Source organism: Malaclemys terrapin, chromosome 3 (genome assembly GCF_027887155.1).
Source record: "Malaclemys terrapin pileata isolate rMalTer1 chromosome 3, rMalTer1.hap1, whole genome shotgun sequence".
Classification (NCBI taxonomy): domain Eukaryota; kingdom Metazoa; phylum Chordata; order Testudines; family Emydidae; genus Malaclemys; species Malaclemys terrapin.
The window spans coordinates 91,567,941-91,585,418 of NC_071507.1; the positions used below are offsets into that span (position 1 = coordinate 91,567,941).

Genomic DNA, 17,478 nt, shown 5'->3' on the forward strand with positions numbered 1-17,478 from the left:
GGAAATAAGGTGTAAATTTATTTAACAGTGAGGATGATAAATCACCGGACCAATTAACCCAGATTTTTGGTGGATTCTCCATCACTGGCCATTTTTAAACCAAGAATGGATGTTTTCCTAAAAGATATGCTCTAGGAATTTTTTCAGGGAAGTGCTATGGCCTGTTCTATACAAGTGGTCAGCTTAGATGATCACAATAGGCCCTACTGGCCTTAGAATATATTAATCTACATGATCAACTACGATTTTTTCAGCCTGACGCACATGTCTGACGCATACATTTTCAGCCAGTACACTTAAAAATTTGGGAAAGTTTTAAGCAACTGAAAACAGGGTCTCAATGGATAGTTTCAGGCAACCTTAATAATAGGCAGCATAGCAGTGCTGCCTATAATTCTGTCTGCCTTCCACCTCCACAGTTTTTAGGATTTTTTTAATCATCCAGGACAGATTTATTCCTTGTATTCTTTCTGAATTTTACATCTTGTTTCCAGAGAATGAAAATGAAAGTGAGAAAGCTAAGCTACTCTCTTCACCAATTAGCCAGGATTTTAAAGTAAACACTGCATCCTTCAATAGGGGCCAATAGCGCCTTCCATTGACATCCAAAGGCTGTTATGCTCCTGCCACTTTCTATATAGACAATCGCATTACATGAACATCTCTTAAAATCGACTATTATTACAGTCATCTGAAAATCATGGGTACACTTAAAAGTTCCACATAGGAGTGCTGGGTGCCAAAACTGCAGAGCTAGTTTGTTGTTCTGAAATTTGTGTACTAACTTCAGATAGCTATCAGTGCACCTGTTCATCTATGTTGCCAAACAGCAGGATTCTAGTGATTTGGGGGGGGGGGGGGGGGGGAGGGGAGAATCATCACAGCAAGATAGTTACTCTAATAGCCATCACGAATCACTTTTGTAATGTTTCAGATAATCAACAGTATTATTATCTTTATGTATAGTAGCTAAGAAGTTATGATTTCTTTTTTTAGTTTAAAAAATGACTAAAAGCAAAAGTTTAACATAAAAAAATAATAGATTGTACAGGTTTCTGTTTGGAATAAGTTCCTCAAAAACTTCATGATTACTATTACTGGTGTATAACTATCTAGTAAATTTCATTAGCATTTTTATTAACAGGATTATAATTTTATTTTTGCCTAGAGGCAAAATTAGAACCAGACTGAAGAGCCTGAAGAGCCCTTTGGTAAGAGGGGTGGGACTGCAGAATCTTCTAGGATTATTCTCAATTATTTTGTCCTGTTTCATTTTATTCTCTCCTGCATTTGCTTTCAAATAGAGATTGGAGAGTCTCCTCGTTGCTGGGGGAGGATTTATTTTCTGAGTGCACTGAATTTTCAAAAACTGTCCAAGGAATAATTCCCTAGAATCTTCTATATTTGAGATATTAATGATCTGCATATTTAGAATATTGTCTAAGCATCAGCTCTTCTCCTCCCAATAAATTTTCACTTGGGTTATTGTAGCAAACCTCCCCCAGTGAGGAAAGAAACAAGAGAATTATAACCAGAATGGACTATTTAAGCATAACTCACTCCCAGTGGAGATTTCTCTTCCCTTTTAGCCAGTGGTTCTCAATTTTTTTTTAGAATGGGGTCACATACTCAAGGAGGAAATGGAGGGTCAGAACAACCCCTGGACTTGTTTGCAAAATCTTGCCGCACCCCAAGTTAATAAAATGACAGACTATTTCCGCAATTCTACTAGTGCCGTAATTGAAACATCTGGGTTTAAAGAAACCCTCTCTACAAACATTCTGTAATTTGTTAGATTAGATTTTTAGATGTTTTTATTTGTTTGTTTGTTTTTTCTTTTGTTCACTTGACCGAGGAAAGAGGATTTGGGGAATAGTTAAATCTCATCTGAACTTATCAAGCAGCAATTTGGAGAATCATGGGTATTCCAATACTCTTGAAGCAGTATGTGCTGTGCCTCTCAAGATAAGAACACTGCAGCTAATTCAAAGTCAACATGTTATCAAATTCCAATTTAGTCCTATGTGCACAACAATTTTTAGAACTGAATGGTGTGATTGTGGGGCCTAAAGATCTGATATTGTCTCAGTTTCATTTTCTCTACAACCTTGTATTAGCCTTAAACCTTTGCAAAGATACTAACCAACTATCCAATACTGAGCATCACCCTGCCTAGATGCCCATAGCAGTACTCCAAATCCTCAAGAATTTTTCTAAAGACAGTGAATTTCAATCCCAAAAGGCAAGTCTAAATGCTTGCACATGATAGAATGGTCTCAAATTACCATTTCTGAGGCCACACAGACACCTTGAGAAATTCCTTATGAATTCCAATTAAGGAATATACGATCAACATTTGTAGACTATGTCTCAAAATTTAGTACCAAAGAGATTAATTTATGAGAAACCAAAATACACTCAGTGTAGGAATCACTTAGCTTTTTAGATTAGCTCTTTCCAGAAATCAACCTTTACAGTTGTTACCAATCTGCCTCAACCAATTTTACTGACTGATGCACATTTTCAGTTTCCAAAAATAATCTAAACTGTATCAAATATAAGTTTGTATCAAATACAAATAAAGGAGTCATTCACCAAACTCCCTCCCACTGACCGTAGTAAAATCCAATCAATCCACTTGTTGGATCTTATCCCAAAGGAGACTTTTTCTGGGATAACCTGTAACTTACTTTCAGTTTGTGTGTGTGCAAATATAGGGCAAGAAAAGAAGGCAGATCAACATTTCTGGAGACAATATGTCTACAGAGCAAATACAGAACAAGCTGTAGTTCTGCATCCCCCACACTGACCCACTAACATGCCTCAACCTTTACCCAAAGAGAACTCCTTCTTGACAGACAGATCAGTGTCTATATCCATTCAAAGTCTCTTTGTTAAAGTGGTCAACAAGGGGACCAATTAGCATCAAATGTGATGGTGGTTTTTCTGATATGGATTTTTGTCTACAGGGAACTGAATTGAGACCAAACTCATTTCATAAAAAACAACCTACAATTGCCAGGTGATAACTTTTTTATTGAAATATTCAGGTTTTCCCAGTAATTTTCATATAGGAATCCTAATGGTTAAAGAGCCTTAATATTCTTAAATCTCTTTACTCTTTATTCAAGTCATACAGATATGTTGCACTCCTTCAGAAATAAATATAATAAAAGTCTAATTACACCATTTGGGAAATATTTGGAACTGGGTATTTGTCATAGGAGAAGATGATAAAAAGAAGATTTGGCAACTGAGGATTTACTGTGTTTGATGGTTGTAGGGGTGGTGGGAAGGGAAGTGGGAGTCATGGGAGCCCCTGGAAGAGTTAAGCAGTTGGTGATGGGAGATCAGATTCAGACAAAAACTCCATTGGGGAGAATATACATTTCTGTGTCATATATTCATCCAAAGTACCTCATGACCGCTTCTTGGATTAAAAGTACTCATCCTCAGGATTCAATAAATATATTTTCCTTTAAATTATAATTAAAATAAAAATATTTCTCCTATTACTTTCAGCTCCAGCACTAAAATAGGCAAAGAAAGTGCACATTTCCCCAAATATTATAATAAAACTGAAGCAATACTACTTAAAAAAATCCTTTACTTCTGTAACCAGCACAACCACAAAAGGGCTTTTTGTGGAATACCAGAATTTTTTTTATTGTTCATTTACACAATAATTATGACAACGTCACAGGATAAGAACATAAGAATAGCCATACTGGGTCAGACCAAAAGTCCATCTAGCCCAGTATCCTGTCTTCCGACAGTGGCCAATGCCAGGTGCCCCAGAGGGAATGAACAGAACAGATAATCATCAAGTGATCCATCCCCTGTCGCTCATTCTCAGCTTCTGGCAGACAGAGGCTAGGGACACCATCCCTACCCATCCTGGCTAATAGCCTTTGATGGACTTATCCTCCATGAATTTATCTAATTCTTTTTTGAACCCTGTCATAGCCTTGACCTTCACAACATCCTCTAGCAAAAAGTTCCAGAGATTGACTGTGTGTTGTGTGAAGTAATACTTCCTTTTGTTTTAAACCTGCTGTCTATTAATTTCATTTGGTGACCCCTAGTTATTGTGTTATGAGAAGCAGTAAATAATACTTCCTTATTTACTTTCTCCACAGCAGTCATGATTTTATAGACCTCTATCATATCCCTCCTTAGTCGTCGCTTTTCCAAGCTGAAAAGTCCCAATCTTATTAATCTCTCCTCATATGGCAGCCGTTCCATATCACTAATAATTTTTGTTGCCCTTTTCTAAACCTTTCGCTGAATACATTTTTCATAATCAAAAATTGAGTACATAATGTGCTGAAATTTAAGTCAGTTACTGGGACAGTTGTTTTGTTTTATAGATGAAAAATAAAGTCTGAGACCTGTTTATGAAAAGCTCAGGAAAAAGCTATAATACTTTCTAAATAAAAAAATTATTTGGAGTGGACTGTAGAAAATGCTGCATGACCATGCATCCCCCATTGCCTCTGCACCCATCTCATCCCAAATGGGGAGCATAGTGTGGGAGGAAGAAGGGCTTGTGGATCCAGCAAGTTGCAGACCCACTGACCTGATGTTAATACTCAGATGCCACTGTGTGGCAGGATACACAGAAATCCCTTGTGGAGTACAGCTCTCTGGCATGTAGGGAAGGCAGATCGCCATATAGGCTCCCTGCGTCCCATCCCCCAATGCAGCACAGTGGAACCAAACTAGTTCTGCTGTGGACCCTCCAATCTGCTGAAGGGGGACAGGGGTTTACCGCTAACACACCAGTGATCAGTGAATCAATTACTATATTTTATAGTAATACAGAAATACAATTTTATCTGTAGAATAAACACAAGCCAATGACAAATTTGTGTCTCCTTCTATAAAACACAATCAGTTTTCTTCCAGCTGTAACTGTTCTGAAACTGAGCCCTTCAATCAAAACTTGTGTTAGGATTTCAATCATACTGCAACCTCAAGATTCAAACACTGCAAAAAATGCAACCATTACAATTTACAGGGCTATTCTATGGTTCTATAAGATATTAAAAATGAACTGGTTACCTTAAATCTCTGCCAAAGGGTTTGAAAAAGTATTCTAAAGTAATGCATGTAAAAAGTGATAAAAATACCTTTTTTTGGCCCACAAAATCCACCATGTGGGAAAACTTGTAGGTTTCATAATTTATTTTTGTACTTTCATAAGTGTCATTGGAGAAAGAAAAGCCAACTATGGCATCAAAAGATGAACAGAGGAAAAGGTCATAATTTGTATCAGATGGAAGACTCCTATATATGCACAGCCTCACAGTTCGACTGTAGCTTAACATACTTAATTGTAATGGTTTGTGTCTCTTCTGTTCTTACCAGAGTGTAGCTTCCTCTAAAAATTGACTATTGAAGTTGCACTGTAGGGTTTCATGTATGTTTCCCAAGGAATTCTGTATCAAATTAACACAGTGTTGTTGGGAGTTTTTTTGTTTGTTCTTTTTTTGCTTTAGTAAAAAGATTTTTGAATCAGCAACTCTGCAAGGGCTTTGACAGCCAAGTAGCATATCTTTTGGTGTTGACATTTGCAGTTATAAAAACTCTGCAATTAGAACTTAGTAAATAATTGCCTTGATGTATGAGCCATATCAGAATCTAGCTCACTGTTCCATAGTTGTGTTGGCTCTGCATGAATAAAAAATAATAAAAGTGTAACTGTTGTCATTGATGGGCAACCTTCTATGGACTATGTCTTCCTATGTGCTTGTATGCCGCCTAACACAAATCAGTACAGCCCTGTGCGGATACAAAATTTGTATCCGCATCCAATCTGCAATCATGGTCCATGGATATAAAATGACTATCTGCAGATTTGTGGGGCTCTACAAATCAGTCCCTGTTCCTAGCTGGGGCCCTTCAGCAGACAATATAAATAAACAACATCAATGTTATAATTAGATGTGATCCAACACAAGGTATGTTACTTAAGAAGGTGCAGAATTTTTAAGAATTTAAAAAGTATTGCATGCCAGTGTCACTTTTCTTCCCATGAACACTTTAAAAAGTACACAAGTATTTTCCTATGCAGTAGGGAACCTTGCATCATATATGGAGAAAAGGCCAGTAACAAATTACAGCAGTAAACTATCATTCTCCATGCCCACCACTGTGGTCAGCAACGTCTGACTGAAGAATTCCTCAGTCCCTTTTCTAGGAGAATCAATACTATTTGTTAGTTGAAATAGTATTATTTCAGAGTGATTACTGTTGAGATGGGAGTTTGTCCTCCACAAGCTGAGCAGCATTCTGCCTCCACACAGTACATTCACACTTGGAAGGAAAGCGAAGGGACAATGACAGACCTTCTGTGTTACCTATTTGTCTTTCCAGGTCTGCTGCTTCATCTGGTGTTGCACGTGGGAGGACTCCAGGATCACTGAAACTAGTACGCATCAGGGTCCCCATCACGAAAAAGAACAGAATCCCACCTATTGCAGGAATAGCAGGTGTAATCTTCTCTGACAAATATGGACAACTACAAGGGAGGGGGAAAAAGAAATAATTGTTAAACTACTAATGTCAAATAGTGCAGTACATGTTCTCAGAAACTATTAAGTCACTTGCCATTAAAGATCTATCTAGGTTAAGATTTTACATTCTATTAAGTCTAGATTGCTTTGCAGTGGAATGCTACTTTTAATAAATCTGAAAGGTGGCTTTAAAAAGCCACACCTATCACTATCCCCTAGTACTGGTTTAATATAATAAAGACTCAAAGAGCATAACAACCACCGCATTGTTAAGTAATATTCCCTTATTACACATAAAACAATGGGAAATTTTTTAAAAGTGAGGAGGTAACACAAAGGAAGTAATTCAATGAATTCTATAAAATGAATTATACTCCACTGTTAGAGGAAATGCACAAGGACGTACATAAATGGCACATGCTTCCTTTATCCCTCTTGGGAGGTATCAGTGTTATGAAAATAGAATGTGGTGCCTCAAGCTTTTGTTTACTCTCTCATTCCATTCTTTGTAATTTATTCTGTAAGCTTGTTTATTTGCTTTAAAAATAAAAGGAGTGTAATAACAGTGCAACACACATGGAAATGAACAACCAAGGTGGTCCACGGCAAGGATAGCCCTTTTTCAGAACAGTAGAGCGTTTATTGTTACCAGACTTAAAAAATGATTACTGGGCTGCAAGGCTATAAAGCACACAGATTTTTTTTTTTTTAAATTATTCCACTCAGAAAAATCATCATAGATGGAAGCACTGGAACCTAATTTAACTCACAATCATGGTTGTAAGTGAAACGAGAACAACCATTTTCAGTTGTACTTAGACACTGTACAGTATAAAACTCCGGCTAATCTCAGAATAACACTAGGTATTGATGGATCATCCTGGTATATGCATGGATTTAAATAATCCAAGCAGTGTGTTATAGAACAGAGAAAGTCAAAATCCCACCCCATTTGATGTATTTATATTCACAATTTAAGCTTTAGTTTAAACCAACAATAAACTGAAAAGCAAATTTCTAGCCAGGTCATGGTTGACAATATAACCTTCCAGATCTGAACCAAGTGTAACCAGCATTGCCTTCCCTAGTCTGCAGATGATCGGAAACAATGACTAAGGGTAGGTCTACAATGCAATCGGGATATGCAGTGTAGACATACCAGAACTAGCTTTGATTGAGCTAGCTTGCTAAAAATAGCAGAGTAGCCACAGTGTCATGGGCTTGCCAGCTAGCTTTATCAAAGTTAACTTGGACATGCCTGCGTGTGCTGCAACTGTCTCCCTCTCCCCATGAACCTCACTGGGATGCTAACTGCCACGCTAAACAACGACAACATTAAATATTTCTATGGCTGATCACTTTAGCAGAGGGAATGGGGAAACGGTAGAAATAATAATTAAAAGTTCAGTTACTGTATAAAGACCATATTTCACCCTGTGCAAAGCTCAGGGTGAGAGTTCAGATGTGGATGGACAACAACATGTAGTTCTAAATTTTTACTGTAGCCCATGGCACGTAATTCTATTAACAATGGAATATGGCCCTTTGACACACAGAATTTGACACTGCTGTTATAGTAGCATGTTAGGGAAGGAAAGTTAAAGTACCAACAAAAAAATTGACTTGGTTGAAAGAATAGTCCTAAAAGATCTAATACAATTTAAATAACTGCAGATGAACTTCACAAAGTTTAAGAAATCAGTTCTTAACTTGTTTAATATATCAGAAAAGCCAGTCAAAACCAACAACCTACAAGTATCTTTTATACAAATCTGAAACTATTATAGCGGTCAATATATGTCTTGTGCATGCAGAATTATTAAAAATCAACCCACTGCATTGGACTCTGAAACAACAGTGCAAGTCGGCTCTAAGGATATATTTTGAAGTGAAATATTGGGAACATGAAACCTTACTATTATAATAATAATCAATATTAAATAAAGCACCGTACATTATTTTTGGTTGCATTATTCATATCAGACTCCAAAGAAACGGGAACTAAAAGTCTGTAGGTCACATGAGTGCTGGAAGGTAACTTGAGATATACCTGTGGAACAGTAAAAAGCTATAAAAATTTTGGACAAATGCCAAAGCAGCACTGCTGACAATGTTTAGATATAGACTTCATCCAGAATCACCACTCATTCTAGGAATGATACTTTAAGCATCCATTTTTAATGGTCACCATAAAATATATAATCATTTGTTATGTGCTAAGATTAGCATTCCATGATATTGATCGAAAAAAATCCAACTTCCCACATCAAAAGATTAAAAGACCAAAGAGGCAATACATTATATGACAAATGAGAAAATTATCTAACAAAAATATTAAAATCTCTTGATAAATATCTAGCTGAAACACAATCAAACTCTGAAGAAAATCAGACCCATCAAAATTTGAAGATACTGTTTCACTCCTTACAAGAGAAAGGGCTTGTCTAAACTAAAAACTTGGGTCTGTCAGATGATTAAAACAATCGCAATTAATCATGTGATTAAAAAACAGTCATAATCACAATTTGAATTAATAGAACATTAGTTAAAGCATAATAGAATACCAATTTAAATTTATTTTAAATATTATTGGATGTTTTTCTACATTTTCAAATATATTGATTTCAATAACAGAATACAAAGTATATGGTGCTCACTTTATTTTTTATTACAAATGTTTGCACTGTAAAAAAGATAAAAATAGTATTTTTCAATTCACCTCATACAAGTACTGTAATGCAATCTCTTTATGGTGAAAGTGCAACTTGCAAAAGTAGAATTTTTATTTTTTTTAACTTGGAGGAAATTAATTTGTTAATTTAAAAGCACTACAAAAATGCTACTTAGTAATAACCTGGAACCAACTGCTCTGATGTTCTATGAAAGGGACACCATCAATTTAAAAAATCATTTCTACCTGGGAATTTGATCCCTATTAGATCAATTAATGTGACCTCCTGTATAAGACAAGTCATAGAATTTCACCCATTTACCCCTGTATTGAGCCTAATAACACGTGTCTGACTACAGCATATCTTCCAGGAAGCCCAAGTAATTCCTCAAAATTACTGTAAATGGATTAGAAAAACAGTATTTATTTCCCCCCCCCCACTGTGTTTACTGTCTCCACTTGACAGAACTTGGTGGAGTCAGTTTCACTCAGTTGCACTTCCTGTCTCATTTGGTAGCTGTGCCAGATAGGGAAACTTCCTGCAATATGTCTGGGAGATCATATCGTATTAAGTGCATGAATGGTTTATATATTATTGCAGGCCAGGGATTGTGTGCACTCCACAGGATTAACACAGCAGCTCCAGGAAGTGAAAATAGTAAGGGAGGATTAAAGCGAATTATTCAGATTATAACACCTCCACAGAGGACCAACTCCTGGGAAAGCTCACATATTCTGGTTCAAACTGGATTCTCCAGAGACCACAAAAACAGCCCAATCTTAAACTTACTTTGGGACTTTGTTCTGATTCCTTTAGACTAAAAACTGGTATCAACTTGTAACCATGAGGAAACCCAATTGTGGGGTTTGAAGGACTGACATTGTCACTTGAGGGTGATGACTGGTTAGCTTTTTAGCGTGCATGTAGGTTCTTTTCTTGTTTTTATATGCTTTCTCTGAAATTCTTTCACCTTCAGAATAAATGTGTTTGCTTAGAAGGAGCTCTCTGGTAACTTGTAACTGCTGGCAATATACTGTTCATAGCCCTTGAAAAGCCAAGCATAGGAAATGCCTTTTAGGCAGACTGGCTTGCTGGGGACAGCACAGTGTGGATCGGGGAGCTGTGCAGTCTCAAAACCCCCAGTCAGAAGGGAGTGAGACACTGATCTCCACCCAAGAGAGTGACAGCTGGAAGCCAGAAACGTTTAAGTGGGTGCCCTTGTAGGACCACGGAGGGGAAAAATACAAGTGCAGTTACCTTGAAACTGTGACACCAGCATGATGATAATCACAGATTGCACACTGCTTTAGAGGAAGAGCTCTTATATATACTCTGCCCTAGGTTCTGTAAGAGGGTGTTCTCCACTAACGGAAGTAGCAAAGCTGACACTGAAGAAACAGCAGGTAGACACATGCAGAGAGAGGAAGAAAATAAAAGACCTAAGTTTGTCTAGTATGATTATTCTCAGCCTGCCCAGGTGGCAGTTTTAAACAGCAAAAGAGCAGGAAAAAAATCCACACACATACAAAAACTTTGTACTTTTTTTATATAATGGAATTTTTATAAGAATTCTAGAAAAGCCATTCTAGGACATATAATTTCATAAAAAAAATTATATATTTGAAATTGATCGTTTTTTAAAAATTCAAAGCTGATAATGACCCTCTAAATGCATTTGTGCTGCTATGTAAAGCTCAACATACATTAAAAACAGTTTAGTTGTTTTTAGAACTGGTCAAATACTACCAAACATTTCCCCAGTTGTTCAAATTTTTGAATTCACTTGCTTTAGCTTCACTTGCATTCCCTGGTGTGTTCACTTTCCTCAGACAATTTGGCTAGAGCTGTACTAGTAAGTGATTTTTTATATTTTTGGTAGTTGTGGAAAAAAATTGGTTTCCAGTCAACCTGAAATCAAGATTTTTTTGAATGTTCAGTGAATTAAAAAGTCAGGAAAGTTTCATTTTGAGTCAAACTCGTTTAATTCAACCTAAAATTAACAATTTTGGGCATTTTAACCAATTTTAAAAATAAAAGCAAGGGGAATTTGCAAAATCAGGGGCTTGATCACAAAACAGGAAAGAAAGAAGATGTTGGCAGTAAGCGCTCCCTCCCTCCCACCACTCAATAGCTCAGTGATTAGGGCATTCACCTGGGACGTTGGAGGGAGACCAAGGTTTGAATCTTCCACTCTTGACTTGACCCTAGGTCTCCCACCTCCCAGGTGAGTGCCCTAACCACTGGGCACAACCACCATTACCATTTTGTGAATGATGCTTCAGTAGTTCGAAAAATTACGCTTAGTTTGAAAATGTCAAAACGGCTCATTTTAACATTTCCAAAAAAAAAAAAAAAAATTTTAACAAAACAATCTAAATCAACATGAATTCACTAAAATGTTTCAGACAACCCAAATCCGCATTTTTGGTGAAAAAGTTTCAACTAAAAAGATTTCACCCATCTCCAATTCTGGCAAATATGTTTCTTTACAGGTATAAGTTTGTGTTCACAGACACATATTTTTAAAGCAAATATTGGAGAATATTCCCTGAAAGCAAATTTTGAGCTTTTAAAACAAAATATTCCCACCAGAATGGTAGTGGCAGTTCTTCCTTAAAAAAAGGCATTTATGACACTGACAGCTCGGGAACCCAATGAAAGAGACAAATAAATCTCCATCCTTCCGTAGCTCTATTAAATAAGAAGCATTAAAAAAAAATTTAAATTCATTTCCCTATAACAGCTATTCAATGGCCTACGGGAAGTGAGCTGGTGGCCTCAGCCAATCTCCAGACACCAGAAAACAACTGTCACTAATTGGCAGCTTGGTGATAGAGAGAACAAAGATTAATGGACCATACTTGGAAGTATCATTGACAGACGCCACTCAACACTCTTACAGTTACATTAACTGTCTTCAGTTTCAGAGATTGCACCATAGTTTGGATCTGTATCTCCCCAAACAAAAGAATCCAAAGGGTAAGGGCAGAGTGCAATTTTACAGCTATATTTTCCCATAAAATAGTCTGCTTTCCTCAGATCATTTTTAGAAGCTGTGTTTGAAGGTTAAAATGTGGGAGGACTGGTCTGTCATTGCTGGATAAAAATAGAACACACTGGTGCTGGAGAGATAATTATCAAGCACTGTCCCCTGAACTAAGTATGCCTAAGATATGATAAAACATCTCTTCTTAACACCCAAAAACCCTTTTAATTGTATAACCATGCTTGGACAAGGGCACTGAGTTTTGCAGAAAAGTAAGGACATGTAAGAAGAGCAGTGAAGAGAGCACAGCAAGAACCCTACAGCCTTTAAAAAGAAGAACAGGAGTACTTGTGGCACCTTAGAGACTAACAAATTTATTAGAGCATAAGCTTTCGTGGACTACAGCCCAGTCCACGAAAGCTTATGCTCTAATAAATTTGTTAGTCTCTAAGGTGCCACAAGTACTCCTGTTCTTCTTTTTGCGGATACAGACTAACACGGCTGTTACTCTGAAACTTGTCCTACAGCCTTTGTGCTCTTTACTAGAAAAGGGATGAAGAAAGAAGCAGATTGCAAACCTTCACCAGAAAGGTCAAGGCATTTCTGAACAGACCTCACTGACAGTTGTTGTTATGGTCTGCTAGGAAGATGCAGCAAATGACAAATCCAATATTGACTTCGCCGGCTTAGCTCTGCAGCTATAAAACACATTAATAGACAAATACAGCCACTTCCTACAGACAAAACAACAAAGAAAGCCTTTCATACCTCTGAGCGACTGGAGGAATCTGATTTTGATCTCCATCTGCTAATTGGAGGGTGGGGAATTAAAAAAATACCCCCATAACTGAAGAATCTGGATTTTAAGTAAGATGTATGACACAGAAATCAGAGGTGTAGCCTCACATGGAATTTTTTTTTTTTTTTTTTTTTTTAACTCATAAAAAATACTGTGATCCACATACATGGTATCACCTGAAGTAGAATACATTCTTACTCGCTTTTCATTCTTAAATTTCTGTTACATGAGGGGAAAAAAAGATATACTGTACAAAAGACAGTAGTAGTTTAATAAATAGGGAGAAATATAAACAGTGATAAAAATTATGAATTGTTCTCTTTGATCTACATTACCAATCAGACTTATCTTTAGTTCCATAGATACAGGTTAAATATCTGCAACAGATGTATCTGCAACAGCTATAAGTGCAATGTTTTGTCTAATGGCGAGATGGAGACAAACTTCTGCGTTCTACTTCTAGCTGTCACTGCTTCACTGTCTGAACGAGATATGTTCCTTAACCCAGTGGGTCTCAAACTTCTTGAACTCCAGGATCCCTTATTTCCCCCTCCCCCACTTATTTGTAGACTTTGCTCCCACCTTGGTCACACACCTATCAGCCAGAATGGAGGTCCCTCCATCCATTCTCTCCCTTCAGTCTTGCTGGGGCTGCGGATGAAACCGGTTGTTTCCCAGGGCTAGACTGGCAGACACAGAGTTCATATCAGTCACTGCTTTGACATATTATTTCCTCTTCAAACAAATGTTTTTCACAGCATGAATTTTCATTCAGCTGTGTTCTCTACCAAGCATTTATGTGAGTTGATGGTGAATCTGATGTATCCAAAGGGGGGAGAGGGGGAGGAAAAACTGAGGTGCAAAGAAAGAACACTCAAAGTTAGGCCACGATTCTGCAATCAAATCCACTTGATTTCAGTGGGGCTTGACAACAATGGACAAAAGGTCTGCACTACCAGAGCTGACTTGTAGGATCAGGGCCTAATATGGTAAGTGAACAAGACAGTTATTTTCACTAATTTTATTTATTTCACTTAATTTTATTGGATTGGGGGCTTTTATACCAAGCCCCCAATCAGACTTGGGACCCCATTGGTGCAGGGTGCTGTACAAACACAGAAACAAGACTGGATGTGGATATAACATACAAGCAAGTTAATATGGTAAAGTACTAGCACAACTTTATTACACGTACTGCAGGGCTTTTTTGGTTTGTAATTGGGTTTAGAAATAGGGAGGTTAGTACTAAGAAAAGGAAAGAAGGGGAAAAGGAACAGTCAGAGGTTGTCTTCGGTCTAGCCAGCAGCAAGCTATATTTTGTAGGCATCATGGCATAGATGAGTCTTAAGGAGGGATTTGAAGGAGTATATGGTAGCAGCAGTTGAGATTTTGTCAGGGATTCCCCCCATGCATGCATAAGGAGAAGCACAGGAGCATTTACAGGAGAAGCTGACTGGCAAAGTAAAGTACACCAATACAAAAAAATGTCACACCAAAAATCACACCATATTCAGGTTGCTTCCAGTCCCAAGAGACCACCCCAGATCAATTGGTACCCTAGATCTTACACCATAGACAACACCTGTAACCAATCCTATAATAAACTATCTAAAGGTTTACTAATTAGGAAAAAGGAATAAGAGTTCTTTACAGGATAAAGCAAGCAAACATACACACAAATGAGTTACCATCTAGATCCTAGAAGTGACAGAGTTGTAGTGATCTGTCAATTCAAAGTATCTTTCAGGGTGGACCCAGGAGGTAACCCCTGGGGATCTCTGGCTTCTGTTGTTTCTCTGGCTCTGTGAGAGTTCAAGCAGCAAAGAGATAAAAATAGTTGATGCAAAGATTTTCCATTACCCAGCACTCAAAGCGATGGGACGAGGCCTTCTCTCCATACTTTTCCATGGGCAGATGGGACAATTAACACAGTTTTTGTCTTTTAATGACTCACTTAAACGTTGACAGTCCTCCTGGATGAATGGGGGGGACAATTCCCTGCCTGGGTTCACAAGCTCAGAGCAAACATTTTCAACGTTGTAAAGCAAAACTTACATATTTTCTTATAGCATGGAATACAGACATTATAACGGAGATTACAAGCATTTCATAGAGTCTAAACACTAAATACATTCTTAGAAGACTAATACCTATTCTAAGCAAAACTAACAGAACGAACTAGTCTGGTATCCAGCTATAAGTTTGTCAGTTCTTAGCTAATGCCTGCAGATTTGGCAAGAGCTGGCATCTGGTCTGCCAGCATCACAGACACAATATAATATTTGTATGTGTACAACTAGCACTACAAAATTCCCAATCGCCCCCAAAAGTTCACGGTCAAAGCATAGTCGAGCACAGCACATTAACGTGGCTGGCCATTAGAGTGCTCTTTCAAGGCCTCTGTCAACTGTACAGCATCCCGTTGAGCTCTTGAGCCTGGCTGTTCAAGGTCCATGGACAGCTACTCCACCTCTGCCCTGGCAGCTTTTTTGCCTCACAAATACTATGCAGGACAACAGGCAGCTATATCTATTGGGATATTTTTCTCACTGAGATCCAATCTAGTAAGTAAACACCACCAGAGTCCCTTCAAGCAATGAAAGCACATTCAATTGTCATTCTGCACCTGCTGAGTCGATAGTTGAATCTTTCCTTGGTGCTGTCAAAATGGCCAGCATACAGCTTTATGAACCAGGAGAGCAAGAAGTAGGCTGGTCCCCCCAGAATCACTGCTGGCATTTTAATATGGCCAATGGTAATCAGCTGGTCGGGAAAAAATGTCCAGCTGCAGCTTTCTGAACAGTTCTGTGTTCTTAAAGTTGCAAGTGTCATGCACCTTCCCTGAGCAGCCCATACCAATGTCTGTAAAATGACCTGGGTGATCCACTAATGCTTGCATAACCATAGAAAAGTAGCCGTTTTCTATTCATGTACTCTGTGGCAAGGTAGCCCAGTGCCAAAATAGGGATATGTGTGCCGTCTATTGCTCCATCGCAGTTCAGGAACCCCATTGTTGCAGATCTATCCACTACATTCTTCACATTGCTTAGAGTCACAGTTCTGCGTAGCAAGAGATGATTAATGGTCCTACACATCTGTATGACAACAGCTCCTACTGCAGATTTTCCAACTACAAAATGATTTCCCACCAGCACCAATTCAGCATTGCAAGTTTCCACTATGTGACCACCACCAATTCTCCACTGGTGTCCCTGTTCAGTTGCAAAGTTCAACACATAGATCCAGGAATGTAGGCTTTCGCATCCGAAAGTTCTGCAAGCCATTGCTTATTGTCCCAAACCTGCACTACAATGCAATCACACCAGTCAATGCTCATTTCTCAGGCCAGAAGCAGGGCTCCACTGTCTGCAGCTGCTCAATGAACACCACCAACAACCTTGAATTAGTTTTTATGTCCTTCAACAAGCTCTCCTTGACGATATCTTCCTGCCCCCCATGTTATGGTTCTTCCTGCGGGTCTTCAAATGCCAGAGGATTGTAAGTCCTTTGTTTGCAGAGCTCTGTGGGTGCCATGTTTCTGTCAGTGATGGTGCACAGTGAAAAGTTCCACACAGGTTTGTGGGATTTTAAAAAGCAGCAAAAAAATGTTGGGACCTGTTTCGCATCATGAGATGGAGAAAGTTGTATGATGGGAACTTGACCACTTGCCCCTAGTCATTCCTACATGACTCACTTCTATCCCAAAATACATTGTGAAAGTTTTCCAAAAGGGATTGAGCCATGCAGTGGCACATGACCTACCTATGGTGCATCTCACTTACATTGACATGCACTTCTGGTGAGTATGCACACCACCAGCACAAACAGCCACATATGCACGCACATGAGCGATATACTAACTGTGGCAGCTGTACACCAATGTAACTTGCGTTGGCCAATCAGCCTCTCCTCTACACACTCTGGGCAGCCTCCCTACCCCATCCAGGAGTGATGTGTTGCAGGGCCTTCTGAATATTTTGCTGTACTCAGATTACATTTCTCCAAAGTGGAGAGAAAGCAAAAAGATAAAACAAAACAAACCGCAAAAACTTTGACAGAGGCAGGTTTTTTCTAAATGTTCACAGTTCATTCTCAGATTTCTGCCCAGTGTAGGATTCAAAACACCAAAGCTGCTAGAATCTGTGAATGTAATTAATTATTTTTCCCCCTGGAGACTATCTCAGGAACCCCTTGCTCAAATGGACCCACATTTGGATAATTAATCCTACCCTATACACCCATGAGGTACAGCAAATTTCAAGACAATTTGTGCAAGTGCACAAATACTAGAGCACTCAGAAGAGTCATTCTTTTAACAGGAAGGGCTTCCCAACTTTAGCTAGAGGACAGATGCCGCTTCACTGTAATATTGTAAAAAATTAAAGGGAAAATGAAGGGGAGGGGCACAACATATTCCTCATCAGCATAGCAGGCTCAGAGAGATGTGAAGTGGCCCACTCATCTCAGTGAGATGTTCTCAGCTGAAAAAGAATACTCAGTGAA

The 17,478-nt window shown here is 38.4% G+C and overlaps 1 protein-coding gene across 7 annotated transcripts in view; it reads right to left on the reverse strand.

The window, feature by feature from the left end:
- The window catches only part of ZDHHC14 (zinc finger DHHC-type palmitoyltransferase 14), a 180,878-nt gene that overhangs the window by 80,641 nt on the left and 82,759 nt on the right, over positions 1-17,478 (reverse strand). For 5 of the 7 annotated variants that reach the window (XR_008444343.1, XR_008444341.1, XR_008444342.1 and 2 more), the window contains exon 2: positions 6,351-6,523. Coding sequence is in view for 4 of the 7 variants with exons in the window: in XM_054022066.1 (XP_053878041.1) it covers positions 6,351-6,523 (173 nt within the window). In the remaining 3 variants the exon portion in view is untranslated. The remainder of the gene's footprint in view (positions 1-6,350; positions 6,524-17,478) is intronic. The other 2 variants (XM_054022070.1, XM_054022067.1) reach the window with 1 other exon arrangement.